The sequence below is a fragment of the Borostomias antarcticus genome (genome assembly GCF_949987555.1).
Source record: "Borostomias antarcticus genome assembly, chromosome: 19".
Lineage (NCBI taxonomy): Eukaryota > Metazoa > Chordata > Actinopteri > Stomiiformes > Stomiidae > Borostomias > Borostomias antarcticus.
The window spans coordinates 9,898,215-9,922,315 of record NC_140252.1 but is presented as its reverse complement, the minus strand read 5'-3'; the positions used below and the strand labels follow the sequence as shown (position 1 = coordinate 9,922,315).

General features: G+C 46.6%; 1 protein-coding gene across 1 annotated transcript in view; it reads left to right on the top strand.

The window, feature by feature from the left end:
* Nucleotides 1–5,890: 5,890 nt before the first annotated feature.
* Nucleotides 5,891–24,101, top strand: part of mthfd1l (methylenetetrahydrofolate dehydrogenase (NADP+ dependent) 1 like) — a gene marked incomplete at both ends in the record, with an annotated part of 68,784 nt that continues 50,573 nt past the window's right edge. Inside the window, 13 exons of the mRNA XM_084453954.1 lie at nt 5,891–6,102; nt 6,901–6,985; nt 7,178–7,228; nt 7,441–7,494; nt 9,339–9,463; nt 10,329–10,429; nt 10,783–10,919; nt 13,022–13,133; nt 15,754–15,818; nt 16,195–16,292; nt 16,850–17,023; nt 21,127–21,263; nt 23,203–23,249. Of these exons, the coding sequence (XP_084310080.1) occupies nt 5,891–6,102; nt 6,901–6,985; nt 7,178–7,228; nt 7,441–7,494; nt 9,339–9,463; nt 10,329–10,429; nt 10,783–10,919; nt 13,022–13,133; nt 15,754–15,818; nt 16,195–16,292; nt 16,850–17,023; nt 21,127–21,263; nt 23,203–23,249 (1,398 nt within the window). The remainder of the gene's footprint in view (nt 6,103–6,900; nt 6,986–7,177; nt 7,229–7,440; nt 7,495–9,338; nt 9,464–10,328; nt 10,430–10,782; nt 10,920–13,021; nt 13,134–15,753; nt 15,819–16,194; nt 16,293–16,849; nt 17,024–21,126; nt 21,264–23,202; nt 23,250–24,101) is intronic.

The following is a 24,101-nucleotide window of genomic DNA, read 5'->3' as shown; positions in this document are numbered from 1 at the left end:
GTTAGTTGATTTTATTGTTATTTGTTTTCATGTAGGACTACAGATGGAATGTAGCTCTGAGCTAAATCTGGTGTACCCATTTTAATGTTCTTGAACATTTTATGTACGTGCACATTGTCCTGTCCAAATAAAGTTTTTGAATGAATGAATTGAATGAAGACTATAGCCTACTATTCGCACACACTTTATCAGGTGCATTGTTCCTCATGAAGACTATACTATTCCCGCCTGAGTCTACAGACAAAACCGTTTCGTTACTCACCAAAGTAAAAACATTGTTGGAAAGATGAAAGCCTTTTCTCCGAGGTGGCTACAGTTTGTAGTCCCCCACCTTTCAAATAAAAGGCAAATGTGTACACTTAAATGGCTAATATCCACAGCGCATTGACTGTCTTCTTCTACCAGCGATTCGGCGCTCTCTGCTTTGTTTAGCCTACTCACTGCTGCCCATGTCACCCACAACGTTTTGGAGTGTTGCTCACTATTTTGTTATCCACTCCTACAGTTTTAAAAGCTCATACACATATTATACATCGAAATGTTCACACAATTGTGAACATACAATCTAATTACCTTAGCTGTGCAATTTATAGTTTTTGCGTTATGACCATTTGTTTGACGACCATGCTCACAATTCAAACTAATGGCACTACACTCTAGCTTTTGAGTTGCTCATTCTGAATTCATACCTGTTTTCTAACCCGTCACCCACCTACAGTTTTTAAGCTAAATGGACATATTATATCTCAAAATGTTCAGCTGGTTCCCAGGATTCCTATGATGTAAACATCTAAGCTGTGACATTCATACTTTTTGAGCTGGAGTTGTCTGAAGCTGGGCATGCTTTCCCATGCAAACAATTGAAGGAATGTTCAGTGTCAGTTGTGATTTGAATTCGGGTGCATGTGCAGCCTCTCTTAAAGGTACAGACACCCTTCTATGACTACTGTAGCATTATATTCCAACCTTCAGATGAATGATACAGATTAGATGTAACTCTAAACAATCTGGAGCTCAAGGCTCTCAACATAGGCGATTTTACCCTCTGGGAGTAGGGGGGGCAACATTTTGACGTGAGAAAAAAAAAAAAAAGTTCTGCCGTCCCGTCCCATTTATTTACAAAGAATGCCAATTGTGAACAGTATGCTAATAAGAAATCCGTATGACAATTCAATATGCACAACGCATCAAACTTCATCTAGACACACCACGAGCATGTCAATATGACTTTATGACCGAGCACTAGGCCATACCCAACATCACAACATCAAACTGCAACTGCCTGCTGGTGCTAGCTTCCTCGCTGATGGTGATGTTGCTAGTGCTAGTGCTAGCTTCGATAGCCTCTGGAGCACTTCTGCATTCGATTGCACCTGTTGCGGTGTCATATCGAGTGGTAGCTTCTTCATTAGCATTGCCAGTTGTTATTTTTTTTAATAAAGAAGTGGTCAATTGTTTTTATAGCTATTTTCGCCATTGTGAGCAGGTTGGCTAGTCGTAGCTTGTTGAGCACTGAGCAGTACAGTCAGATCAGATCTCTTTTTATTTGCGGTAACAGATCAAACCGGAAATAGTTGAGGTCGACGGACGAGGTGTGCCATTGGTGGATTATGAATATATATATATATATATATATATTTTAAAGGTAGCCTAGTTTAAATAATAAATACACTTTTAAAATGAATGATGACCTAACACAAACTGGTACAAACCACAATTATGTATTTAAAGGAGAATGCTCGTTTTTGACATCCTGGACCTTATTTATGGCATATTATAAGACGTTTCACTCACCGAGATAACTCTGGTGTAATTCGGAGGCCTGTAGAAGAAATTTAAAATCCAGCGCGAGCCAAGTATATCCATGTAATGGCGGCGGACGGGGCACTGAGAATGCAGCTTCTAAAAATCTATCAATCTGTCTTTATGAATCGCTAGTTGTGCTTACATAGAGCGTAGGCCTGTTGTGGTTTTTCACATGCCTCTGTAATATGATCTTTAGAAACGTCTTTAGAAACGAAATAGCTTCCCCACTTGCTCCAGCACACATGCGCACAGCGCGCAAGCATTGCTCCAGCACACTGTGCGCATGCGTGCTGGAGCAAGTGAGGAAGCTATTTCGTTTCTAAAGACGTTTCTAAAGATCATATTACAGAGGCATGTGAAAAACCACAACCAATCGTATTGTCAGAAACGTTTATTTACCTAGATACTGCGACGTTAGGTTAAGTTTTAATTAAGCCCTGTAGGCTATATTATTTTTCCGTTATTCTTTAGGTTTACAGACCTACGTTGTTTAAAAGAAAAAAGCTAATGTTATACAGCAACAAAAAAACAAGTTTGTCAATAAGTAAATAGTTTGATTGTTTTTTCCATGCCCATCATCATCACATGGCTGATGTAGGCTACTAGGGTTGCACTGTAGAAAGAAAAAAAAAAGAGAGAGAGAGAGAAAAGCTACTGTTATACAGCAAAAAAAAGAGTTGGCAACACTGCACACGGTCTTCGCCGGTGGGTGCATGGAGATTGCCCGGTCCGTAGTAGTTCTAGCAGTAGCTGTTACATAGAGCTGCAGCAGCTAGCCCACCTCACACTTTCTCCAGGAAATGTACTTTCTAGTTTAATATATTATTGTGATAGACCTGAACGGGAGGGGATGTCTGAAGGGGAACTAATTGCACAATCACTGACTCGCCAACAGCGTGTGGTTGTTGCTGAACGACAATGACTTGATTGTCCACAGCCGTGTGGCCGATTGTGTTGACTCTATAAAAAGAGAGACAGGAGTTGATCTGCCTGCTAGAGACCAGTCTCTTGTCTTACTGCGGGCGTACACGCTCATCTGGGGGGAGGTGGGGGGGGTCTCGTCGGTTGGGCGACTTACGTCTTTTAAATTCTTAGACTTTGTGTGTGTGTGCATTGTGTGTATTCCTTCCCCACCCGTTTGTCATTTAGATTGTTTTTATTAGTGGGGGGTGGCGGGAAGGATAACGGGGTTCAGCCTGCCCTGTTAGGCTTCTGGGGACTTAAAGGACAATGCTCGTTTTTGACAACCTGGACCTTATTTACGACATATTATAAGACGTTTGACACACCGAGATCACTTTGGTGTAGTTCGGAGGCATGTAGAAGAAATTTAAAATCCAGCGCGAGCCAAGTATATCCATGTAATGGCGGCGGACAGGGCACTTAGAATGCAGTTTCTAAAAATCTATTTTCTGCCGCGAAACGGTTTGTTCTGTCTTGATGAATCGCTAGTTGTGCTTACATAGAGCATAGCCTGTTGTGGTTTTCACATGCCATGATATTTAGAAACGTCTTTCGAAACGAAAAAGCTTCCTCACTTGCTCCAGCACTAATGCGCACAGCGCGCAATCGTTGCTCCAGCACGCTGTGCGCATGCGTGCTGGAGCAAGTGAGGAAGCTATTTTGTGTCTAAAGACGTTTCTAAAGATCATATTACAGAGGCATATGAAATACCACAACAGGCCTATGCTCTCTATGTAAGCACAACTAGCGATTCATCAAGACAGATTGATGAAAACAACCGTTTCGCGGCAGAAAATAGATTTTTAGAAACTGCATTCTAAGTGCCCTTTCCGCCGCCATTACATGGATATACTTGGCTCGCGCTGGATTTTAAATTTCTTCTACATGCCTCCGAACTACACCAAAGTGATCTCGGTGAGTCAAACGTCTTATATGTCGTAAATAAGGTCCAGGTTATCAAAAACGAGCATTGTCCTTAAGTCTGCTGCCCTATTTTGCCGTGTTAACGGGTGTAGCCTGTGTGTGTAGTGCAGTGTTACTCCGGTCCTCACAGTCGCTGAAGCGACCCCTGTGTGCGGTGGCCAAGTGTAAAGGTGCTATGGTTGTAGTGTGTGTGTGTGCAGTATACGTTTGCTGTGTGGTGTGACGGCAGTCGGCAATAAAGCCCCAGCCTAGGAGTAGGAGTTTCCTTGTGCCCTTCTGGTGATCCCCCCCCCTTCCTAGGAAGTGTTTCTCCTGTTTTATTACTAACTGTTTAATAAAGATTATTGATCGTGTACCGCGACTACTGTGTGCGTGTGGTTTGTGATGTGTCACACCTGACATTAAACCTTGCCTACTCTTTTGAGGCAGATCCCAATATTTATTACATTATTTAATGTATCTAACCCCATTGGACGGAAAATGGCGCCATATACTGGACGTTTAATCATCATTTGAGAGAAACAAAGATGATGTTTAGCTGGCATACTAATACATAGCCTACATCATTAAATGGAAAACAACTGTCAAAAGTGAATCAAATAAAGAGAACCAGTCACCATGTTCATACATGTCCTCGAGGAGTGGGGTGATTACTGGAGCGTGTCTTGCCAGGACTCATGAATCAAGCTAACAGCTTCATGCAAACAATGTAAAACATGCACAAGTAAATATTGTACTCAGAAAATGATCAGGCATATGCCAAAGATGCTGGGAACACTCAAAATTGAAACACGTATGCATAAAGTTTATGCTCCTGCCTGTCTTGATTTAACACAGATTTGAAGGTTAAAAGATAATACATTTGAATGAGGTCCTCAGTGAGGGCTAATGTAAAACATGAGCGCTTCCTTCACTGAGCACTGGAAGATAGAAGAGCAGCAGCTGATTCTCATGTGACCGCAGAGACAGGACTTAGGACAGCACAGTCCAGTGACTTGGATTACAACTCTCACACATGCATCCCATCACACACTATAGCATGAATGCCCACATACCACTCACGTGTACTAATTCACTAACTCACAAAAATGACACACACACACACACACACACTTGAACAATTTATGTTCACATAAAGATAAACATACAGGGGCACACACTGCAATTAATAAATTTCACAAGGTCTTGGACGGCATAGCTTTCTTTTTCACTCATTCTTTAAGGGTACCAGCAGCAGCGTCTCCGCCATATATGGCGGCTGCCAGTGACAGCAGAGACAGAGCAGGACATAGGAAGGCGTTTAGCCCTCTTTTTGGGCAGCCCCAGTTGCTCAAACCCTCTTATGACCAACCTGTGTGCATGTCCTAGGCTGCCCAATAGGGCTTGGGAAAATTCTCTGATTGCATAGGATTCTATGCATAGGATTCTATGCAGTAGAGCCAATCAGACAAATAGATACACCTGTGTAGAAACAAGATGGTTGTGTCTGGGACTACATTTTCCCAAGCCCTATATGCACACAAGTAGTCTGCATCTATACCCTAGCTTTTTTAAACCTTTAGGCTATTTATACAGGTAAATTGAGACAGTCTCGTTCCCAAGTGAGACCTGGTCAGACCTTGGTCAAGAATGCTTCCTCTAGGCTATAGGGTCAAATGTGCATGCTACCGCCAGAATCCCCCCAACCCCCACACACTCCACCCCCACAACACCAAAATGTAGATATACTGATATTATCTTTGCTTTCTGGTAGGCATACAATTAAAAACGTGGCCTACTATAAAACATAAGTGAAACCGCAATCCCCAAACTCTATCAACAGCAGAGTCCATAGCTACCACATTTTAATGTTCATCTGGCTTCGTGAAATTTTCACATTACCACCTATGAGCCTGGTATCGCCAGAAACAGAATGCTGGGTCTTTTTCCTTCGGGGATAAATGCAGTTCATAAAGTGATCAGGATTGGCGATGCCATCAACACATGCACGTGGGGGCTAACCAGAGCCCTGTGGTAGTGCGTGAACGCGCCAGCTCGTGCCCGCAGTTCTTCTCCCTTCTCCCTCTGGGACGCAGTTTGGTCATTTCCACCTAGACCTGTCTGTGTGTCTCGCTCCTATCGTCGCGGATCGAGTTGCGTGCCAGGCCAACCAGTCAATTCTAAACAATAAACACTTTTTCTCACGGGAATCGTAAACATGAGATTGTCTACACTTCGCCAGGCGTGTCGCAGTCTTCCAGCCCAATCCGCGCATCAGCCCCGGAGCGGAGCCACCGGTTTGGCAAGGAGATGCCTGCTGCCGGTAGGTGATCATGCCGCCAGGAGCCGGCTGGTTCTCCGCGCCGCAAGCTCCAACACGGAGTCCGTGCTCAACCTGGAGAAACAGCAGAGCCACGAGAGTACCCGCAGGTTAGTAGCCAAAACGAGCATCCCATTGTGTTAAAAACAATCTTGATGGCTGGTAACTTTACTTATCTCGAAAGTATCGCAGATAAATAAAGTTCAATTTATTTTATATATCTAGCCATCAACATTTCCACAGTCTGGTATAAATCCCAAAAGACCGAATTAATGTAGACTAATCGGCAACGAGTCTCTACTATCTACAATCTTTGGCTTCCTGGTTTTGGCTGGCAGCCAGCTCTGCACGTGTGTCTTCTGGAGGGGGGAGGGCGATGCTGATGTAACTTTCCACTCCTCTTGCTCCCACGCCTTTTGACGTTAATCTCACCCAAATGCAACAGGCACAGTATCGGGGTCACATTCCCGGCGAGGGCTGCTACATGTTGCCAAAACACCGAATACACACGCATCACGGTTTCTTAGTACCTACTAGCGGATGCTGTGTTTCTGTTATGGTCGCCATATATGTAGGTCAGTGTTACACCGGATGGCGTTTGACTCCTCCCACAGTGTTGACGCGCAACGTGGCATCAATCATGTCTTCTTACAGGACAGGACAGAAAGCAATTGCATGAGTCACACCCTGTTTCAATGTAGGAAAGCAGTAGACCTATGTGTTCTTGTGAAATTAACACTTTGTTTAAAAAACACATCCCACTTGTTCAAGGAGTTGCCCTATGCACACATTCTTGCCCTATGCACACATCCATGCCTCAACCTATCAAGCCCATAGTGTGTGAGTGAGGTTCCTGGATGGAGTTTGGATAAGTGGATGTCTGTCTAACTGAGTTTATTCCTCTGTAGGGATATCATTCAAAGGACCAAGGAGGAGATGATGGCCTTGCAGAGAAATCAACACGCCATCAAACCCATGTTGGCCATCATACAGGTACACAAACCATCTCTCTCTGTAACACACACAAGCGTAGATGACTTTCGATTAGGCTCTGAAAGTCAGTGAAGGGCTAAGTTTGAATTGTGTCTGAGTTTGTGATTGATTTAGTGAACTCTTTTGGGGAGAAGGTGAATTTAGAACACCCACCCATGCGTTTGTGTATGTGTCCATGTGTGCTTTGTGTAGGCAGGTGAAGATGACAGCTTGCTGGAGATCAACAAGAAGATGGCTGGAAAGGTAGAACCACCCTGTCTTTCTCTCTCCCTCCCTCCCTCTCTCTCTCTCTCTCACTCTCACTCTCACTCGCTCTTTCTCCCTCTCCCCTTGATTTCTCTCTCATTCTCTCTGTACAAATACTTTCATTTTTACGAATAGTTGTGATATTGTTCTTGCTAAGCCAAACTATTGAAGACTAGTTAGTCTAATTAGACTTACTTGTGTGTCCATAGCTGGGCCTGAACGTGACTCAGATCTGTCTGCCCAGAGAGTGCACTGAGGACGAGGTGAGTGAAACCGGCTGTGCGTGAATCCCAACCCAACCCAACTCATTCTGATTGGACGCCTCAGGTCGTTTCCTGTCGCTCCTCTTCCTCGCCCCTTCCCTGCGAGTCTGGCCACGCCCTCCCCAGAGTTCTCTCATTCATCGTTGATATCAGTCTGCCTACGTCAGGCTGAGCGCCTAATCCATTTCTCAATTTGACTCTGAGTCTCCGTACTTCACCTTTTGGGGAGCTTAGCCAAGCAATCTCACTATGGACATAAGAGTGGGCAGGGAGGACTTGCTTTCGCCAGTCCCAATCCTAAACATGGGTGGAATTTGGAAATGTGCCCTTATGGCGCGTTCCAGGCAACCCGTAACTCTTGTTTTTCCTACCTCCTACACGTGAAAATGCTCTGGAATGGCAGTCAAACCTGTAACTTCTCACCCGTGAACTCGTACAGATCGATGTACTCCCAGTTGCGCTCTCTGACGTCACACAGCCCTCTAAGCAAGATGGCAGCCCCCATGGGTATGGCGACAAAGATAACTTTAGGGCAACGTAAAGTAAATTTGTACGTTGTAATCAAAATAATACAAACGATTATGCACTACAACCTGCTATGTGTATGTAATGATGCCCAAATATGTTGGCAAGAGATAGCTAGTGCTAGCTAGCTAACGATAAGGTAAACCTGAACGTGACCATGCAAACGGCGAAAAGCCGATGTCAATAAATAAAATGTAACGTACAATTTCTTAGCATAGCGAAATTAGGCATACAATGTTTAGCTTGTCAGCTCTGACAATGTGCCAAATCTCAAGCTTTTACCATATCGGCTTGTTTACATTTATCCAGAATGCCACGCATTCAGACAGTTTGCCTGGAACGCTATGAAGTCGTGAGTCGTGACTTGAAGTTGTAACTTACGAGCTCAAAATCCTATCTGGAACGCGGCATTAAGCTCCAGTAGAATATGCAGCCTCCTCTTTCTTAGTGGGCGGAGGGGGTTGGGAATGTGGTGCAGCCCTGCTAGGTGGTCCGGCTGATAATAAACTCTCTCTCTCCCTCTCTCTCTATGACTCATAATAAACTCTGTCTCTCTCTCCTCTCTCTCTCTCTCTGACTCGCATAATAAACTCTCTCTCCTCTCTCTCTCTCTCTGACTCGCATAATAAACTCTCTCTCTCTCTGACTCATAATAAACTCACTGACTCTCTCCCTCTCTCTCTGACTCCCATAATAAACTCTCTCCCTCTCTCTCTGACTCATAATAAACTCTCTCTCCTCTCTCTGACTCTCGTAATAAACTCTGTCTCTCTTTCTTCTCTGACTCATAAACTATCTCTCTCTGACTCATAATAAACTCACTGACACTCTCCCTATCTCTCTTGACTCATAATAAACTGTCTCTCTCTCCCTCTCTCTCTCTCTCTCTCTCTGACATAATAAACTCTGTCTCTCTCCTCTCTCTCTGACTCTCATAATAAACTCTCTGACTCATAATAAACTCTGTCTCTATCTCCCTCTTTCTCTCTCTGACTCATAAACTTTCTCTTCACCTCAGTCTCTCATAATAAAGTCTCATAATAAACTATCTCTATCTCTTAATAAACTCTCTACCCCTCTCTCATAAACTCTCTCTTTCTACCTCTCTATCATAAACTCTCTATCTCTATCATAAACTTTCTGTCTCTATCATAAACTTTCTGTCTCTATGTCTGTCTCTATCGCTCTGTCTCATAATAAACGCCATCTCCGTCTCTACTGTCTCTTTCTTTTTGTTAGTGTCTCTATCTCTCGCTATGTCTTTCTATCTCTATCTCTCGCTCTCTCATAATAAACTCTCTCCATCTCTCCCCCCCCAGATCATAGACGAGGTTCTGAGGTTGAACGAGGATCCCAGGGTGCACGGCGTCTACCTCCACCTCCCCCCCGCCGCCCTCACCAGCAGGGTCCTCAACGCCCTCAAACCAGACAAAGACGTGGATGGGTAGGAACCACACGCACGCACACACACACGCACACACACACACACACACACACACACACACACACACACACAAGTAATGCTGTGTTCACACCGGTGCGGGATCAATGGGTCGCTGTGCGAATCCGCCACAGAAAGTTAAAAAAATTTAACTTTTGCGAATGTCGGCGCGCGGCGAAGAGTTCGGCGATTCGCGCCGCCCGCTGCCCAGTTCGCACAAATTGTATTGACTTTCTATGTAAACTCGCCGCCGCAGGAAAAATTTGCGCCCGGTGTGAACACAGCATAAGGGGGTGTCAGTTTCATAGACTCAAAAAAGTAAAGCTGCAGATTTAACATCACTTTCAGTGGAGAAGATGAAGGCGATTTTTGTGTCTTGATCAGGTCTGATCTGCTGCTCAGGCCTGGAGCAAAGGATTTGGATGGCTGGCAGGCTGCCAAAGCTCTGTTCACTAGAACCCCCCAAGGTTGACAGTATTCTGAAAAAAGGGGATCTTAAAAGCATCCAGTAGTACTACGTACCGGGCTGTTGTGCTGCTGTTGTGTGTATCTGTGGGTTGGTACCATTCTAAATTCCTCCTCTGCCATGCTGCCTCGGATTTGGCCCAAATCAGAATGGGCTGCAGGGCATTAAGACAAGGGGGTTATTTACGTACGCTAGTGAAACACGACACGTCGTGTTGAAATTAGGATGGAACGCCGGGCTATCGTTTAAGGGCTGACCTGGCTTGTCTTATCAAGAGAGTATGAGCCTGTTCCGTTCAAACATGTCTACAGTAACTTGACCAACGCTGACCCGTCAGTCCTGTGCCAACACCTCTGACTTAGATTCTCAATGTCCGTTGTTTTATGCGTGTGTTGGCCAAAGCGTGACAGACCTGAACTTGGGCCGCCTGGTCCGAGGGGACCTGAGCCAGGGCTTCCTGCCCCCCACGGCCGCCGCCGTCATGGAGCTGCTGGCCAGACATGGTGAGTCGGGGTCAGGGGTCAGGGGTTGGGAGGTCACAGGTTAAAGATGAGGAGGAGGACAGCAGTGGGAGATCGGATCGCTCCGACTTTCACTCACACCAGGCTCAGCTAACCGCCGAGCAAAGCTACGAGACACACACCTCCTTCTGGACATTTTCATTGAAAAGATGTCATGTATGGAACTCCCAATCCAGTGGAAATATCATAGGTGTGATTGTGTATAGCACATAATACAGTCATGTCCATTATAGATTATTATACCATTACACTAACCATTACACTTATGTATGAGAAACACTATTATTGTATGTTTTTCCTTTGTGTGTGTTTGACTGAATCCTTTGGCTCCATAGACACTCCTCTGGAGGGGAAGGTAGTGGTGCTGGTTGGGGGTGAAGGACCCCTGGGGGTGGCCCTGCAGTGCCTGATGCAGCGAGGTGGCATGATGGTCCTCAACAGCCAGAGGACCTCAGACAGGCTACAGAAACAGGTGTGTAGACACACGCACACACATACACACACACACACACACACACACACACAAACAAACAAACAGACACACGCACACATTGTAACATACAGTCAATCATACACACACACACAATCAGCCACACAGCTCACAATCACAAACAGAATACACAGCAACCTGTAAGAACAGTATTGTAGTTCTTTTGTTTGGCCACAGGGTGGGGGTGTTGCTCTTATTCTGACAACACAAACTGTTAAAAATCTAAAGCAAGTTGTCCTGCTGTCATACTGTGACACGTTGAGCTGGGTTTGGGACTTCAAAGCTCTGCTCAAATTGACTCAACGAAACATCTCTCTAAATTATAATATTTAGAGGCCGGGCTGCCTCAGCTGCCGGAACCCTCTTGCCAATGCCAATATTCTTCCTAGGAAGTCTGACTTCCCATGCATGAAAAATCACCAAAATGTGCACATAGGTCCAGTCCTATACCAGAAATCCTCAACTAGCAACAGCATGACATGTCTTTGGGTGTTCGCATTACACTAGTCATTTAGCTGACAACTTTTATCCAAAGGGACTTAGAATAATTACATTTAACATAGGAAGTTAGTGTACTACTATTAACCAGAACTCACAAGTGCATCTCATTTCTAAGCAAGTGACTAAGAGTATAATCTAGTGCTTAAGGTAAAGTGCAAAAGTAAATAACAAAAAAAACAATAGGTGCTTAAGAGGGACAGTCCTGGTAGTACTTCTTGAAGAGGTGAGTTTTGAGCCTATGGTGAAATATGAGCAGTCCTGATGTCGGGGGGCAGTTCACTGTGTGGCCAGGACAGAAAATAACTGTGGCCATGTCACAACCTCAAACCTTGTTCCATCTCCTAACTGTAGCAGTTAACAGGAAAACATGCGCCTGCCCCAGTGTGTGTATATACTCTATGTGTCCACCCTGTGGGCGTAGACCCTGATATATTTGTCGTTTGTCTCGTTCCTCCTCTCACTCCGCCCGGCTTCGACCCAGAGCAGCTAGAATGATCACTTGAGTTTCTGAGCAGATGACTTGGTGAGGCTTATCATGTGAATATGGAGTCGTGGAACACACACACACACACGCCTGTCCACCTTGTCTTATCATGTGAATATGGAGTCGTGGAACACACACACACACACACGCCTGTCCACCTTGTCTTATCATGTGAATATGGAGTCGTGGAACACACACACACGCCTGTCCACCTTGTCTTATCATGTGAATATGGAGTCGTGGAACACACACACACGCCTGTCCACCTTGTCTTATCATGTGAATATGGAGTCGTGGAACACACACACACACACGCCTGTCCACCTTGTCTTATCATGTGAATATGGAGTCGTGGAAGACACACACACGCCTGTCCACCTTGTCTTATCATGTGAATATGGAGTCGTGGAACACACACACACACACGCCTGTCCACCTTGTCTTATCATGTGAATATGGAGTCGTGGAACACACACACACGCCTGTCCACCTTGTCTTTGCAATTTCACAAATTTCCTTCCTTCCTTCCTTCAATCCAGAATGAATGTCTTTAATGTTTGTGAAGTAACCCAAGCTATCTGACCAGTTGCGTCACAGACACAAGAGACATTCATTCAGTGTGTACCTGAGCCATTGAAGCTGATTTGGATATTTACAGGTATAGGATATTTTAGTCATGAAATATGCTTTTCTTCATTCGGGCTTTGTTTGATGGAAGTTTGCCAGGCACATTGAAGTCCTTCCATTAATAATCTAGCTTTAGAACTGCAGTTAAGAAATAGATGATTGAAAACCTTAAATGGGCTGTCTTGTTTTTTTTGGCAGTGACGGCAGTCAACTAATTATAGGCAGGTAATTAGGTTAATTACAGGTAATAAGTTAATTAACTTATTAGATTAGGTTAATTTATAAATATACTGCATTTCTGGGAGGTAGCATCGTGTGGCATTTGTGGTGTAAATATTTGTAACTTTCAAATAAATTCAATCAATCATCCTTTTCTTCCTCATGCTTTCTCTCTCTCTCTCTCTCTCTCTCTCTCTCTTTTTCTCTCTCTCCTCTCTGCCTTACCTTCCGTTCTCCCTCTCCTGTTACCAAGGTGATGCAGGCGGATGCTGTGGTCTTCCTGGGGGCCGGGCATATGGATGTCCCTCCCACCTGGTTGAGACCCGGGGCCGCTGTCATCCACTGTGGCCCCGCCCTGACGACAGGTATGACTGACAGGTGTCAATCAGAAGCAGATTAGCGCACAGTACAGAACCTGAGAGGTGTTCACCCTCCTCGGATGTTTTCACATTTCATTGTGTAACAACATGGAATCAAACTCTGCTTTTTTTCTTGTCACTGATAAACACAAAGTACAAAACGGTAAACAATTCATTGCATTAGTATTCACTCCTTTTGCTGTGACGCACCTAAATGAGCTCTTGCATAGTCATGGTTCTTCAGAAGCCACATAAACAGTTGAATGGAGTCCTCCTGTATGTGCAGTAAAGTCTGAATAAATATACATCCTTGGGTGAACCCACAGTTGGTTAGTGCGTTCCCAAAGTAAGACACCATGAAGACCAAGGAACATTCCAAGAGATCTGGGATGGAAGGCTCTTGAAAAGTACGATCAGGGGAAGATTTAAGAACATTTCTAAGGCTTTGAATATCGCCTGGAACACAGTTACAGCTCAATGAGATAACTTTTTTGTAATATTCACCTTTACTTTGTCTATTTGTTTATGAATTGGTCTTAGCAAGACCCCAAATATTGTTTTCGTGACATGAGACTGCATGAGACCCTGTGAATTTATTATTTTATAATTCCAGTGTACTGGCTAGTACACTAGCGGGAAATCTTGTGGCAGAAGCGGAAGTGACGCGTTTTGCGTGTCACAATATCAGGAAGACAACAAACACTTTGCCCTGCGAATTTATCTACATGCACATAAAAGAAAGAAGACCGGTATTTACCTGCATCAAAGCTATCCTTCCAGAAAGTCCATTGAAGTAGCTACAATCTTCCAATCCAATCTGCTCCACGCACGTTTGTTATATTTTTTCCCATCATTACAGCGAGTGCGTGAGGAATTGTGGGAAGTGTGGTTCTTAAAACGCAGTGCCGATTTCATCACGACCAGAGAGGCCGCCAAAGTGCAGAGATATCTCATGTAGCTTTAAGTCTATCATAACATTGTAGAAAATATGACTCAACTTTGAATCACAAAACAGGCTCTCCTCACAAACCAGGCGAGGTGGGCCACAGTCAGCGAGGCCACCAGGAGGCCTGTGGTAATGAAGGAGTTACAGTCTTCCACGGCTGAGATGGGAGAAACTGTGGTAATGAAGGAGTTACAGTCTTCCACGGCTGAGATGGGAGAAACTGTGGTAATGAAGGAGTTACAGTCTTCCACGGCTGAGATGGGAGAAACTGTGCAACAACAGCACAGACACTTCACAGATCTGGGCATTATGGGAGAGCGGCAAGAAGGAAGTCCTTGTTGAAAACATAAAATCTCAGCTAGTTTGCCCAAAGGCACGCGGGAGACTGAGGATTCTATGGTCTGGTGAGACTAAAATCTCATTTTTTGTCCTCAACACCTAACATCAACCTGAACACCCTCCCTCTATTGTGAGGCCTGGTGGTGGCAGCATCATGTTATGGGGGGGTTTCTCTACAGCAGGGACTGGGAAACTCACAAAGACAGAGGGAACAGAGCAAAGTACTGAGGAATTCTACAGGAAAAGCTGCTGTGCTCTGCAAGAGACCTGGGACTTCTTCAAGATTCACCTTCCAGCAGCAAAATGGCCTCAAACATACAGCCAAAGCCACACTGGAGTGGCTTAAAAAACAAAAAGTCAATATCCTGCAATGGCCCAGTCAAAGCCCAGACCTCCATCCAACTGAGAATCTGTGGAAAAGCTTAAAAGTTGCTGTTCACCAAAGTGCTCAAGAGCTTGAGCAATTTTTCAAAGAAGAATGGGCGATAAATGCTGCATCCAGATGTGCAAAGCTGATCGACTCACCCAAACAGACTCACAGCTGATCGAGACTCACCCAAACAGACTCACAGCTGATCGAGACTCACCCAAACAGACTCACAGCTGATCGAGACTCACCCAAACAGACTCACAGCTGATCGAGACTCATCCAAACAGACTCACAGCTGATCGAGACTCATCCAAACAGACTCACAGCTGATCAAGACTCACCCAAACAGACTCAGAGCTGATCGAGACTCACCCAAACAGACTCACAGCTGATCGAGACTCACCCAAACAGACTCACAGCTGATCTAAACTCACCCAAACAGACTCACAGCTGTAGTTGGCGCTTCTAAGTATTAACTCTGGAGGTGTGAATACTTGTGGATTGAATTATTTTCTGTTTTATATTTGTACTTGATGAAAAGTTACATTTTAAAATATAAATTAAATCCATTTTGATTCCATGTTGTAACACATTAATGTGAAAAGGTCCCGGACCAATTAATACTTTTAATTTTTTTTACAGACACTAGCATACCTGTCAACCCTCCCGTTTCTCCTGTATTTGACCCTTCCTTCTCCCTGTACTCCCGTTTAAATATTTTCCCATAGATCTTCCGTATTTGAACCTTTATTTAACAAACAGGAGGATGGCAAGAAAGAAGGGTCAAATTGGTGAGAATCCTGTGAAAAACGGGAGGGTTGACAGGTATGCACTGTAGTTGTTCCAAGAGAGAGGGAAACAGTTGTTTCCAGAGAGAGGGAGAGAGAGAAGGAGGGAGAGAGAGAGAGAGAAATGCAGTGTTTATCTGCGGGTGTTTTTGTGGCTGCATTCTGAAAGCGTGTTTGTCCCAGATGGTGGTGGCGTGGAGCAGTCCTCCATGTCTGTGGGGCCGCTCACAGCTGCCCTGAGGATGCAGGTATGCATCACACACCTTCACCACGTACAGCTGCTTCACACACACTTCAATTACGGCTGGCCTTCTGACATCCTTCTAGACCTTATGGTGCTGATGTTTCTCTCTCTCTCTCTCTCCCCCCCTCTCTCTCTCTCTCTCTCCCCCTCTTTCTATCTCTCTCTCCCCCCCTCTCTCTCTCTCTCTCCCCCCCCCCTCTCTCTCTCTCTCTCCCCCCTCTCTCTCTCCCCCCCCCTCTCTCTTTCTCTCTCTCTCCCCCCCCCCCCTCTCTCTCTCTCCCCCCCCCTCTCTCTCTCTCTCTCCCCCCCCTCTCTCTCCCCCCTCCCCCCCCTCTTTCTCCCCCCCCCCCTCTCTCTCTCTCTCTCCCCCCCTCTCTCAGAGTGTGGTGAGGAGTTGTAGTCGTTGGGTCCAGGAGCAGCAGTTCCGCCCCTGGAGACTCCGCAGCCTCAAGCTGCAGCCCCTCTCACCCGTACCCAGGTAAGAACCAGGACCCACCCCTACCCCTCTCACCCGTACCCAGGTAAGAACCAGGACCCACCCCTACCCCTCTCACCCGTACCCAGGTAAGAACCAGGACCCACCCCTACCCCTCTCACCCGTACCCAGGTAAGAACCAGGACCCACACCTACCCCTCTCACCCGTACCCAGGTAAGAACCAGGACCCACACCTACCCCTCTCACCCGTACCCAGGTAAGAACCAGGACCCACCCCTACCCCTCTCACCCGTACCCAGGTAAGAACCAGGACCCACCCCTACCCCTCTCACCCGTACCCAGGTAAGAACCAGGACCCACCCCTACCCCTCTCACCCGTACCCAGGTAAGAACCAGGACCCACCCCTACCCCTCTCACCCGTACCCAGGTAAGAACCAGGACCCACCCCTACCCCTCTCACCCGTACCCAGGTAAGAACCAGGACCCACCCCTACCCCCTCACCCCTACCCCTCTCACCTGAACCAGAACCACTACCTACCCAGAACCACTAGCCACCCCTACCCCTCTCACCGGTCCCGTCTCTCCTCCTGCTCCAGTGACATGGCGATCTCGCGTGGCCAGACCCCCAAGCCCGTGGAGCAGCTGGCCGAGGAGGTGGGGCTCCTCCCCGAGGAGCTGGAGGCGTATGGGAGGAGCAAGGCCAAGGTCCGCCTCTCCCTGCTGGACCGCCTCCACGAGCAGCCCGACGGCAAATATGTCCTGGTCGCCGGGTGAGCGCGCGCTCGTGTGTGTGTGTGTGTCTGTCCTCGTGTCTGCCAGTGAGACACAATTAATATGTTCAATCTTCGACTGAGGCTGCATTCCGAATTGCATGCTTCCTTACCAGTGTTTCCTGTGGAACTGATCTCTTGGTGTGGTGCTGTGTGAAAAAAAGAGTCCGATTTCGAAACCAAAGCGGGGGATCGGAGACCGCCCTTCTTCCTCCCTTGTTCCTCTCTCCTGTCCCCTTCCTATAAGTAGGCCTATAAAGATGGCCTAACTTATCTCGTAAGGCTGGTAAAGTCCTAGAGCTTAAAATATAATTAATTGCATGTAACTGGACGGGATAAAACAGTAACCACACAGGCACTTAATAAATTATATGGTTTATAGACATATTTTAATCAGATGTATTGTAGGTTACCATTATAACGGCAGCTGTTATAATGGTAACAGCTGCTGTTTTGTTATTTTGATTGGCATTTTTTAGGTGGCTGGAGGAACATTAACGCAAGCTAGTGTTAGTTCAGCCAGCCAAAAAGACCATCGCACAATCCATCAGGCAGCGCTGCACCTGACTCGCACGAAAGTTGCAGAACCTACTCGCGCTTGTGGTGTATGTGTCCTTGACAACGCTCGCTTGAAGGGCTGACTGACGGACAGACAGCAGCGCGTAGCTCAAATGGAGCAGGCTCCGCTTCGGCTCAAACTGTATTTTCAGATAACGTTACGTAACATTAGCAACACAAGGCCAATTTATCATATTCATTTTTTACTTGTCCGATCAGACAACTGCATGAGGCTTCTTCCTCTTGGCCGAACAGAATTTACTGGTCCCTGGGAAGCGGGCAAAACTGTTAGCCTACTACAGGTATCTTGCCTTGTTCCTGAATCCCCTGGTGTGAATCATGGCTAGCCGGCAATAACCTAGCCTACCTGACTGGTCTCATCATTCTCCTCTCTCTTCCTCTTCAATAACCTAGCCTACCTGACTGGTCTCATCATTCTCCTCTCTCTTCCTCTTCAATAACCTAGCCTACCTGACTGGTCTCATCATTCTCCTCTCTCTTCCTCTTCAATAACCTAGCCTACCTGACTGGTCTCATTATTCTCCTCTCTCTTCCTCTTCAAAATTCGGAATTCATCTGGAAAATTGTATTGATATATTAGGTTATAGAATCCGCTAGTTGTCATCAGGGAATTATAAAACCAAAGCCTTTACCAACGTGCTTGAGATGGGCAGGAGCTGTCGGCACTACTAACTGTAGCTATAACGGCACTTAGATTACTAACATAAATGTATTTTAGACAGCAGGCTAGGCATTTTGAGGAGTAGGCCTAGGTGCCAGCACCAGTGTTTGGCCCAATTCAAACACTGGTTAACACTATGGTCATATTTGAGCGTCAATAGCCTACCTATCTTTCGTTGTAACCTCATGCCGCTCACTGAAGAAAAAATCCCTTCGGAGTCTTCCGATCACCTCAGAAAGGAGCAGCATGGAGCGGCACAGAGCGCGCGGCCTATAGGCTCTTTATTGAAAATAAATAGTCCTAATGTGGGCGCGACAGTGGTTTTGAAAGCGCATTTAGGCAGAAATATTTAGAAAGTTTTATTTATATATAGCCTAATTTGTATTAATGTTTTTTGTATCAAATGTTTGGTGTGGTGGCAAGGATCTTGCCGTGGCGGTGCCTTACCAGCGGAAACGCTGTCCTTACTATCTAGTATGGCAAATAAGGATGTAATATGTCCCAATACATAGTATGCTACATGCAGTACGGCAAAAATGACCAGGATGTCCTACTACATCCGGTCGTATTTTGCAGTACACAAGCCAGCAGGCTTTTCTGGCTATTCTGACCCGAAAATTACAAGCCGCTGCAGCTGTGGATGAATTTCTCTTTATGGACTGCGACGGATGTGGGCACATTTCAAGGCATAACGTTACGACAAAATGGTATGTTCCCAATTGGATGATTGGATGCGTACTGCGTGCAAAGTACATACTTTCTACGGGCAGCTGTAGTACATACTGGTAGTAAAAAGTAGAAGTATGCACTATGGAACCCAGCCTAGAATCTCGTCGGAACTATGAGCTCGTTCATTCATGCACCACACAGGACACTTGTCCATGAGGGCCTGGGAGACAGCTCCCTCTAGTGCGCCGGAGGAATTCTCCCTGGAACGCTGAGCCTTTTGTGTGTGTGTGTCGTTCCCTGTAAGTGAGAGTGAAACTGAGTGAACGAGTATTAGAGAGTGAGTTATTTTCCCAGAGAGAGAGAGAGAGAGAGAGAGAGAGAGAGCGGCCAGGGGTCTCTTATCTCCGGGGGTCTGACGCAGGCGGGCTGAAGGAGGTGGGGTGGGTGTGTGTGTGTGTGGGGGGGGGGGGGGCACTGGGCCCCTCTTTGATGGGTGTGTGAATGCGGCAGCTCTGACAGCCGGCCGGACCCCACTGCCTCCTTTCATCTGTCCGCCCGGTCATCCGTCTGTCTGGGGAATGCACCGCTGACCCCCCCCCCCTCTTCCCCCCCCCCCCCCCCAAAAAAACCCTGGACAGATGAGACATACGTGCACGCGCACACACAGATACAGAACACTCTCACTTTTCTCGTCCATGTGCTCAAACAGGTGTAAACCATACTGGGCCAGAATGAAAGCACATTTGAATACGCCGCTGCACTGCTATCGCTTCTTCTGCTCTCACACGCGCTCTCTCTTTCTCTTCTCACGCTCTCTCTCTCTCTCTCTTCTCACACGCTCTCTCTTTCTCTTCTTACACGCGCGTGCACACGCATGCACGCACACACACCATCTCTCTCTCAGACATACACATACCCACTTTCCATCTCTCTCTCTCTCTCTCTCTCTATCTCTCACACATGCACACACACACACATACACACTTTCCATCTTTCTCTCTCTCTCTCTCTCTCTCTCTCTCTCTCTCACACATGCACACACACACACACACAGTGGTCTCCTTAAGGAGCCCTCTTTGTTCCCTGCGGACCCTCTGGAGAGGCGTGCCCCCCCCCGCAATTACACCCAGCGACAGGCATGCCTTTGAGTCTCACCGCCAAGAGAGCGTGTCCACAGAGATGGATGGATGAAGGGAGGAGGGAGGGAGGAAGGGAGAGAGAGAGGGAAAGAGAGAGAAAGTGTCCATGGATAAATGAGACAGATGTCCGTCAGACGAGGGGACATGAGACGTGTCCCCTCGTCACCGGTCTCCATCTCTCTCTCTCTCTCTCTCTCTGTTCACTAACTCTCGCTGAACTTCCGAGGCGCTTCTAGCAGAAATCGTTTTGTCGGTGACTTGACTTAGTCCTCTTTACCCCGTTGAGGGGCGTAGGGCGTGTCCACCAGAGCTCTCTATCTCCCTCTCTTCTGGGCCTGGGCGTGTGCTTCCTGCCAGCTCACTCCCATGTTCTTCAGGTCTTGGAGTGTGGAGCGTCTCCAGGCCCTGTTTCCTCTCTGTGGATCGTACTCCAGGGCCTGTCTCGTGACGTTATTCGAGTCCTTCCTAAGGGTGTGACCTATCCAAGTCCACTTCCTCCTTCTGATGGTGGCAGCCATGTCGTTCCCCCTGATCATGTTGATGACCCCGTGGCGAGGCCATGCACATCACACAATCATGCACATCACCCAGATGCTTGTAAATCATGTGAGACCAATGCTGTAGCGTTGGGGTGTGTGTCTGATACAGATGAGATATTCAATTGTCAGTCAACTTTATTTATATAGCACTGTTCATACAAGAAAATGTATCACACACAGTGCTTAACAGAATAAATAGAATCATAGTTAAAGTAGTAGATCAAAATAAGAAGATAAAACAGGACAGATCATCATTATTATGTCATATAGTTGTGTGTATGTGTGGTTGTGAGTGAGTGTTTAAGTGGGTGTGTGTGTGTGTGTGTGTGTGTGTGTGCGTGCATGCGCGTGGGCGTGTGTGTGTGTGAGTGTGTGAGTGAGTGTGTGTGTGTGTGAGAGAGAGTGTGTGTGCGCGCGTGCGCGCGTGTGTGTGTATGTGTATGTGTGTGAGAGAGAGTTTGTGTGTGTGTGTGTGTGTGTGTGTGTCTAACCTTTCCGCCGTCTCCATGGTTGCAGCATCACGCCGACCCCGCTGGGCGAGGGTAAGAGCACGGTGACCATCGGCCTGGTCCAGGCGCTGGCCGCCCACCTGCAGCTCAACGCCTTCGCCTGCCTCCGCCAGCCCTCCCAGGGACCCACCTTTGGGGTCAAAGGTCAGAGAAAACCCCCACTGATCATCACCTCTACACACCCCCACGTTCCTCGCTTGATTAGGAAGCGTTTAGTACAGGCGACCTCCCGGTCAGTACTCGATTATGGCAACATTATCTATTATACATGCTGGCCCTATTATACTTGCTGGCCCTTCAAACCGCTTGACCCTGTATCTTGGTTTTATTACTGGGGGCCATTTTAGGAAGCGTCATGGTGACCTGTATCAGGCCTGGGGGTCATTTTAGGAAGCGTCATGGTGACCTGTATCAGGCTGGCCGTCCCGGGTCACTGGCTCCTGTATGTTTATGAAGCTCTTATTAAAGCTACCTAGTTACAAAGCTACATTACAAAAGCTACAGTATTTAATTACAAAACTATCGTACAAAACCTACAGTATTTAAAAGGGAAAAATCATGTTTAGCCCTTTTTTAAGGTTACTTATGATCATATACATATACATACAATAAAAGTTGACATAACTAGCACTTTTGAGAAAGTCTGATAATTGCTCTACCACCGTTTTGGTCATACAATGGATGTGGGTGGGCACCGTGAAAAATCATTCAGAAAACATGTTTAACTCTCGATTTCAAAGACAAGAAACTCACCGAGGTGTTAGTTGGCGTTCTGACATATAATTTGCCATACAGTAATATTCTAGTTCATCTGGAAAGGCTTTTTAAAATATTTAGCATAGAACTATTTAGTCGCAGCACATACGTGTGTAAACGTCCGCAAACTAGGTAGCCTAGCAACATAAACAATAACAATAGCTACCGTAAGTAGTTCCGCTTCCTGAATCCCCTCTGCGGATTGATCTACACATCTACAATGGTCACGTCAATACAATTCAATGGATTTCATAAAATGATCAGTAAAACCCTACAGGATTCATACTTTGCGGCGAATTTGATGTCAGAACACCAACGGACACCAATTACCCCCTCGGTGAGCTTCTTGTCTTTGAAATCGAGAGTTTAACATGTTTTTGAATGATTTTTCAAGATGCCCATCCACATCCATTGTATGACCTAAACGGTGGTAGAGCAATTCTCAACTTTCTCAAAAGTGCTAGTTTTGTCAACTTTTTGATTTGAACCATTGTATATGATCATAAGTAACCTTAAAACAGGGCTAAATGTGATTTTTCCCTTTACTACTCCTTAACTACTCCTTTAATTACAAAGCTATCTTACACAAGCTACAGTATTTAATTACAAAGCTACATTACAAAAGCTACAGTACCTAGTTACAAAGCCACAGTATCTTACAAAAGCTATAGTACTTATTACCTGACCTCCCTTCATCACATGGCGTTCTTGCCAGACAAGGTCCCGGGACTGGTCGGTTCTTGAGGTCCCTCGGGTCATCGACAAACTGGGAGAAAACTGTCTTTCTCCTAGAGCATCGAATTACTTTCAAGAGACTTTCAAATGAGATGCCTTAGTCTCATTGGGTAAATTCCAAAAATGTGATCCATTAATTTGAAATTGAGAGTCTGTGCATGTTTGAAATAATGTTGCTAATAGGCTTATCAGTTGAATGTATAAGACGTATCTATGATGATTTTATATTGTTTGTGATTTTGAAAAGTGAATACTTTGTAACCAAAGTGTCTCAAGTGAGACCTTGGTCTCAATGGGTTTTCCCCTTGAAAAACAAAGGTAAATTAAATAATAATAATAATAATCACCTGCTCTATCCTAACATGAAGAGTGGGTGTGGGGTCATAAGCTCATCTGTCCGGTATTTTATGAATTTCCAAGCCTTTAGTGGGTGCAGGGATCACAAGCCCAAGGGTGAGGATTGGCTAGACGGGGTTTCACAGCTGGACCAGGGTGTAAACGTTGTCTCTGTGGTCATGTGGTCCGGAGTCGACGGCTCCGGTCTCTCAGCCACTCCTCCCCGTCTGACTGTCATGCCTGTGTTCCACCCTAGGGGGCGCTGCGGGAGGGGGATATGCCCAGGTCATCCCCATGGAGGAGGTAAGAGGCAGAACCGCCAAGCTATCCGCTGGACCCACAGATTGAGGCTTCAAAGGGCCTGCTGATAACAAGTGCACACACACACACACGGACACACGTGCACACACACGGACACACACACACACACATACACGGACACACACAGACACGCACACACACACGGACACACACACACACACACACAGACACGCACACACACACGGACACACACAGAAACGGACACACACACACACAGACACACGCACACACACACAGACGCACACACACACACACACACACGGACATACGCACACACACGGACACGCACACACGGACACGCACACACACACGGGCACACACACACAGACACACACACACACAGACACACACGGACACACGCACACACACACACGGACACACGCGCGCGGACACGCACACACACACGGACACACACACACACACGGACACGCACACACACACGCACACACACACGGACACACACACACACACGGACACACATGCCCTAGAGCTGTAGCAAAACATCCTCTGTGACTAAAGCCAGCCTCCCGGGAGGGGAGGAGAGAGGGAGGAGAGGGGGAGGGGAGGAGGAGAGAGGGAGGAGGGGAGGAGAGAGGGAGGAGGGGAGGAGAGAGGGAGGAGAGAGGGAGGAGGGGAGATGAGAGGGAGGAGGGGAGGAGAGAGGGAGGAGGAGGGGAGGAGAGAGGGAGGAGGAGGGGAGGAGGGAGGGAGGAGAGAGGGAGGAGGGAGGGAGGAGAGAGAGAGGAGAGAGGGAGGAGGGGAGGAGAGAGGGAGGAGGAGGGGAGGAGAGAGGGAGGAGGGGAGGAGAGAGGGAGGAGGGGAGGAGAAGGACTT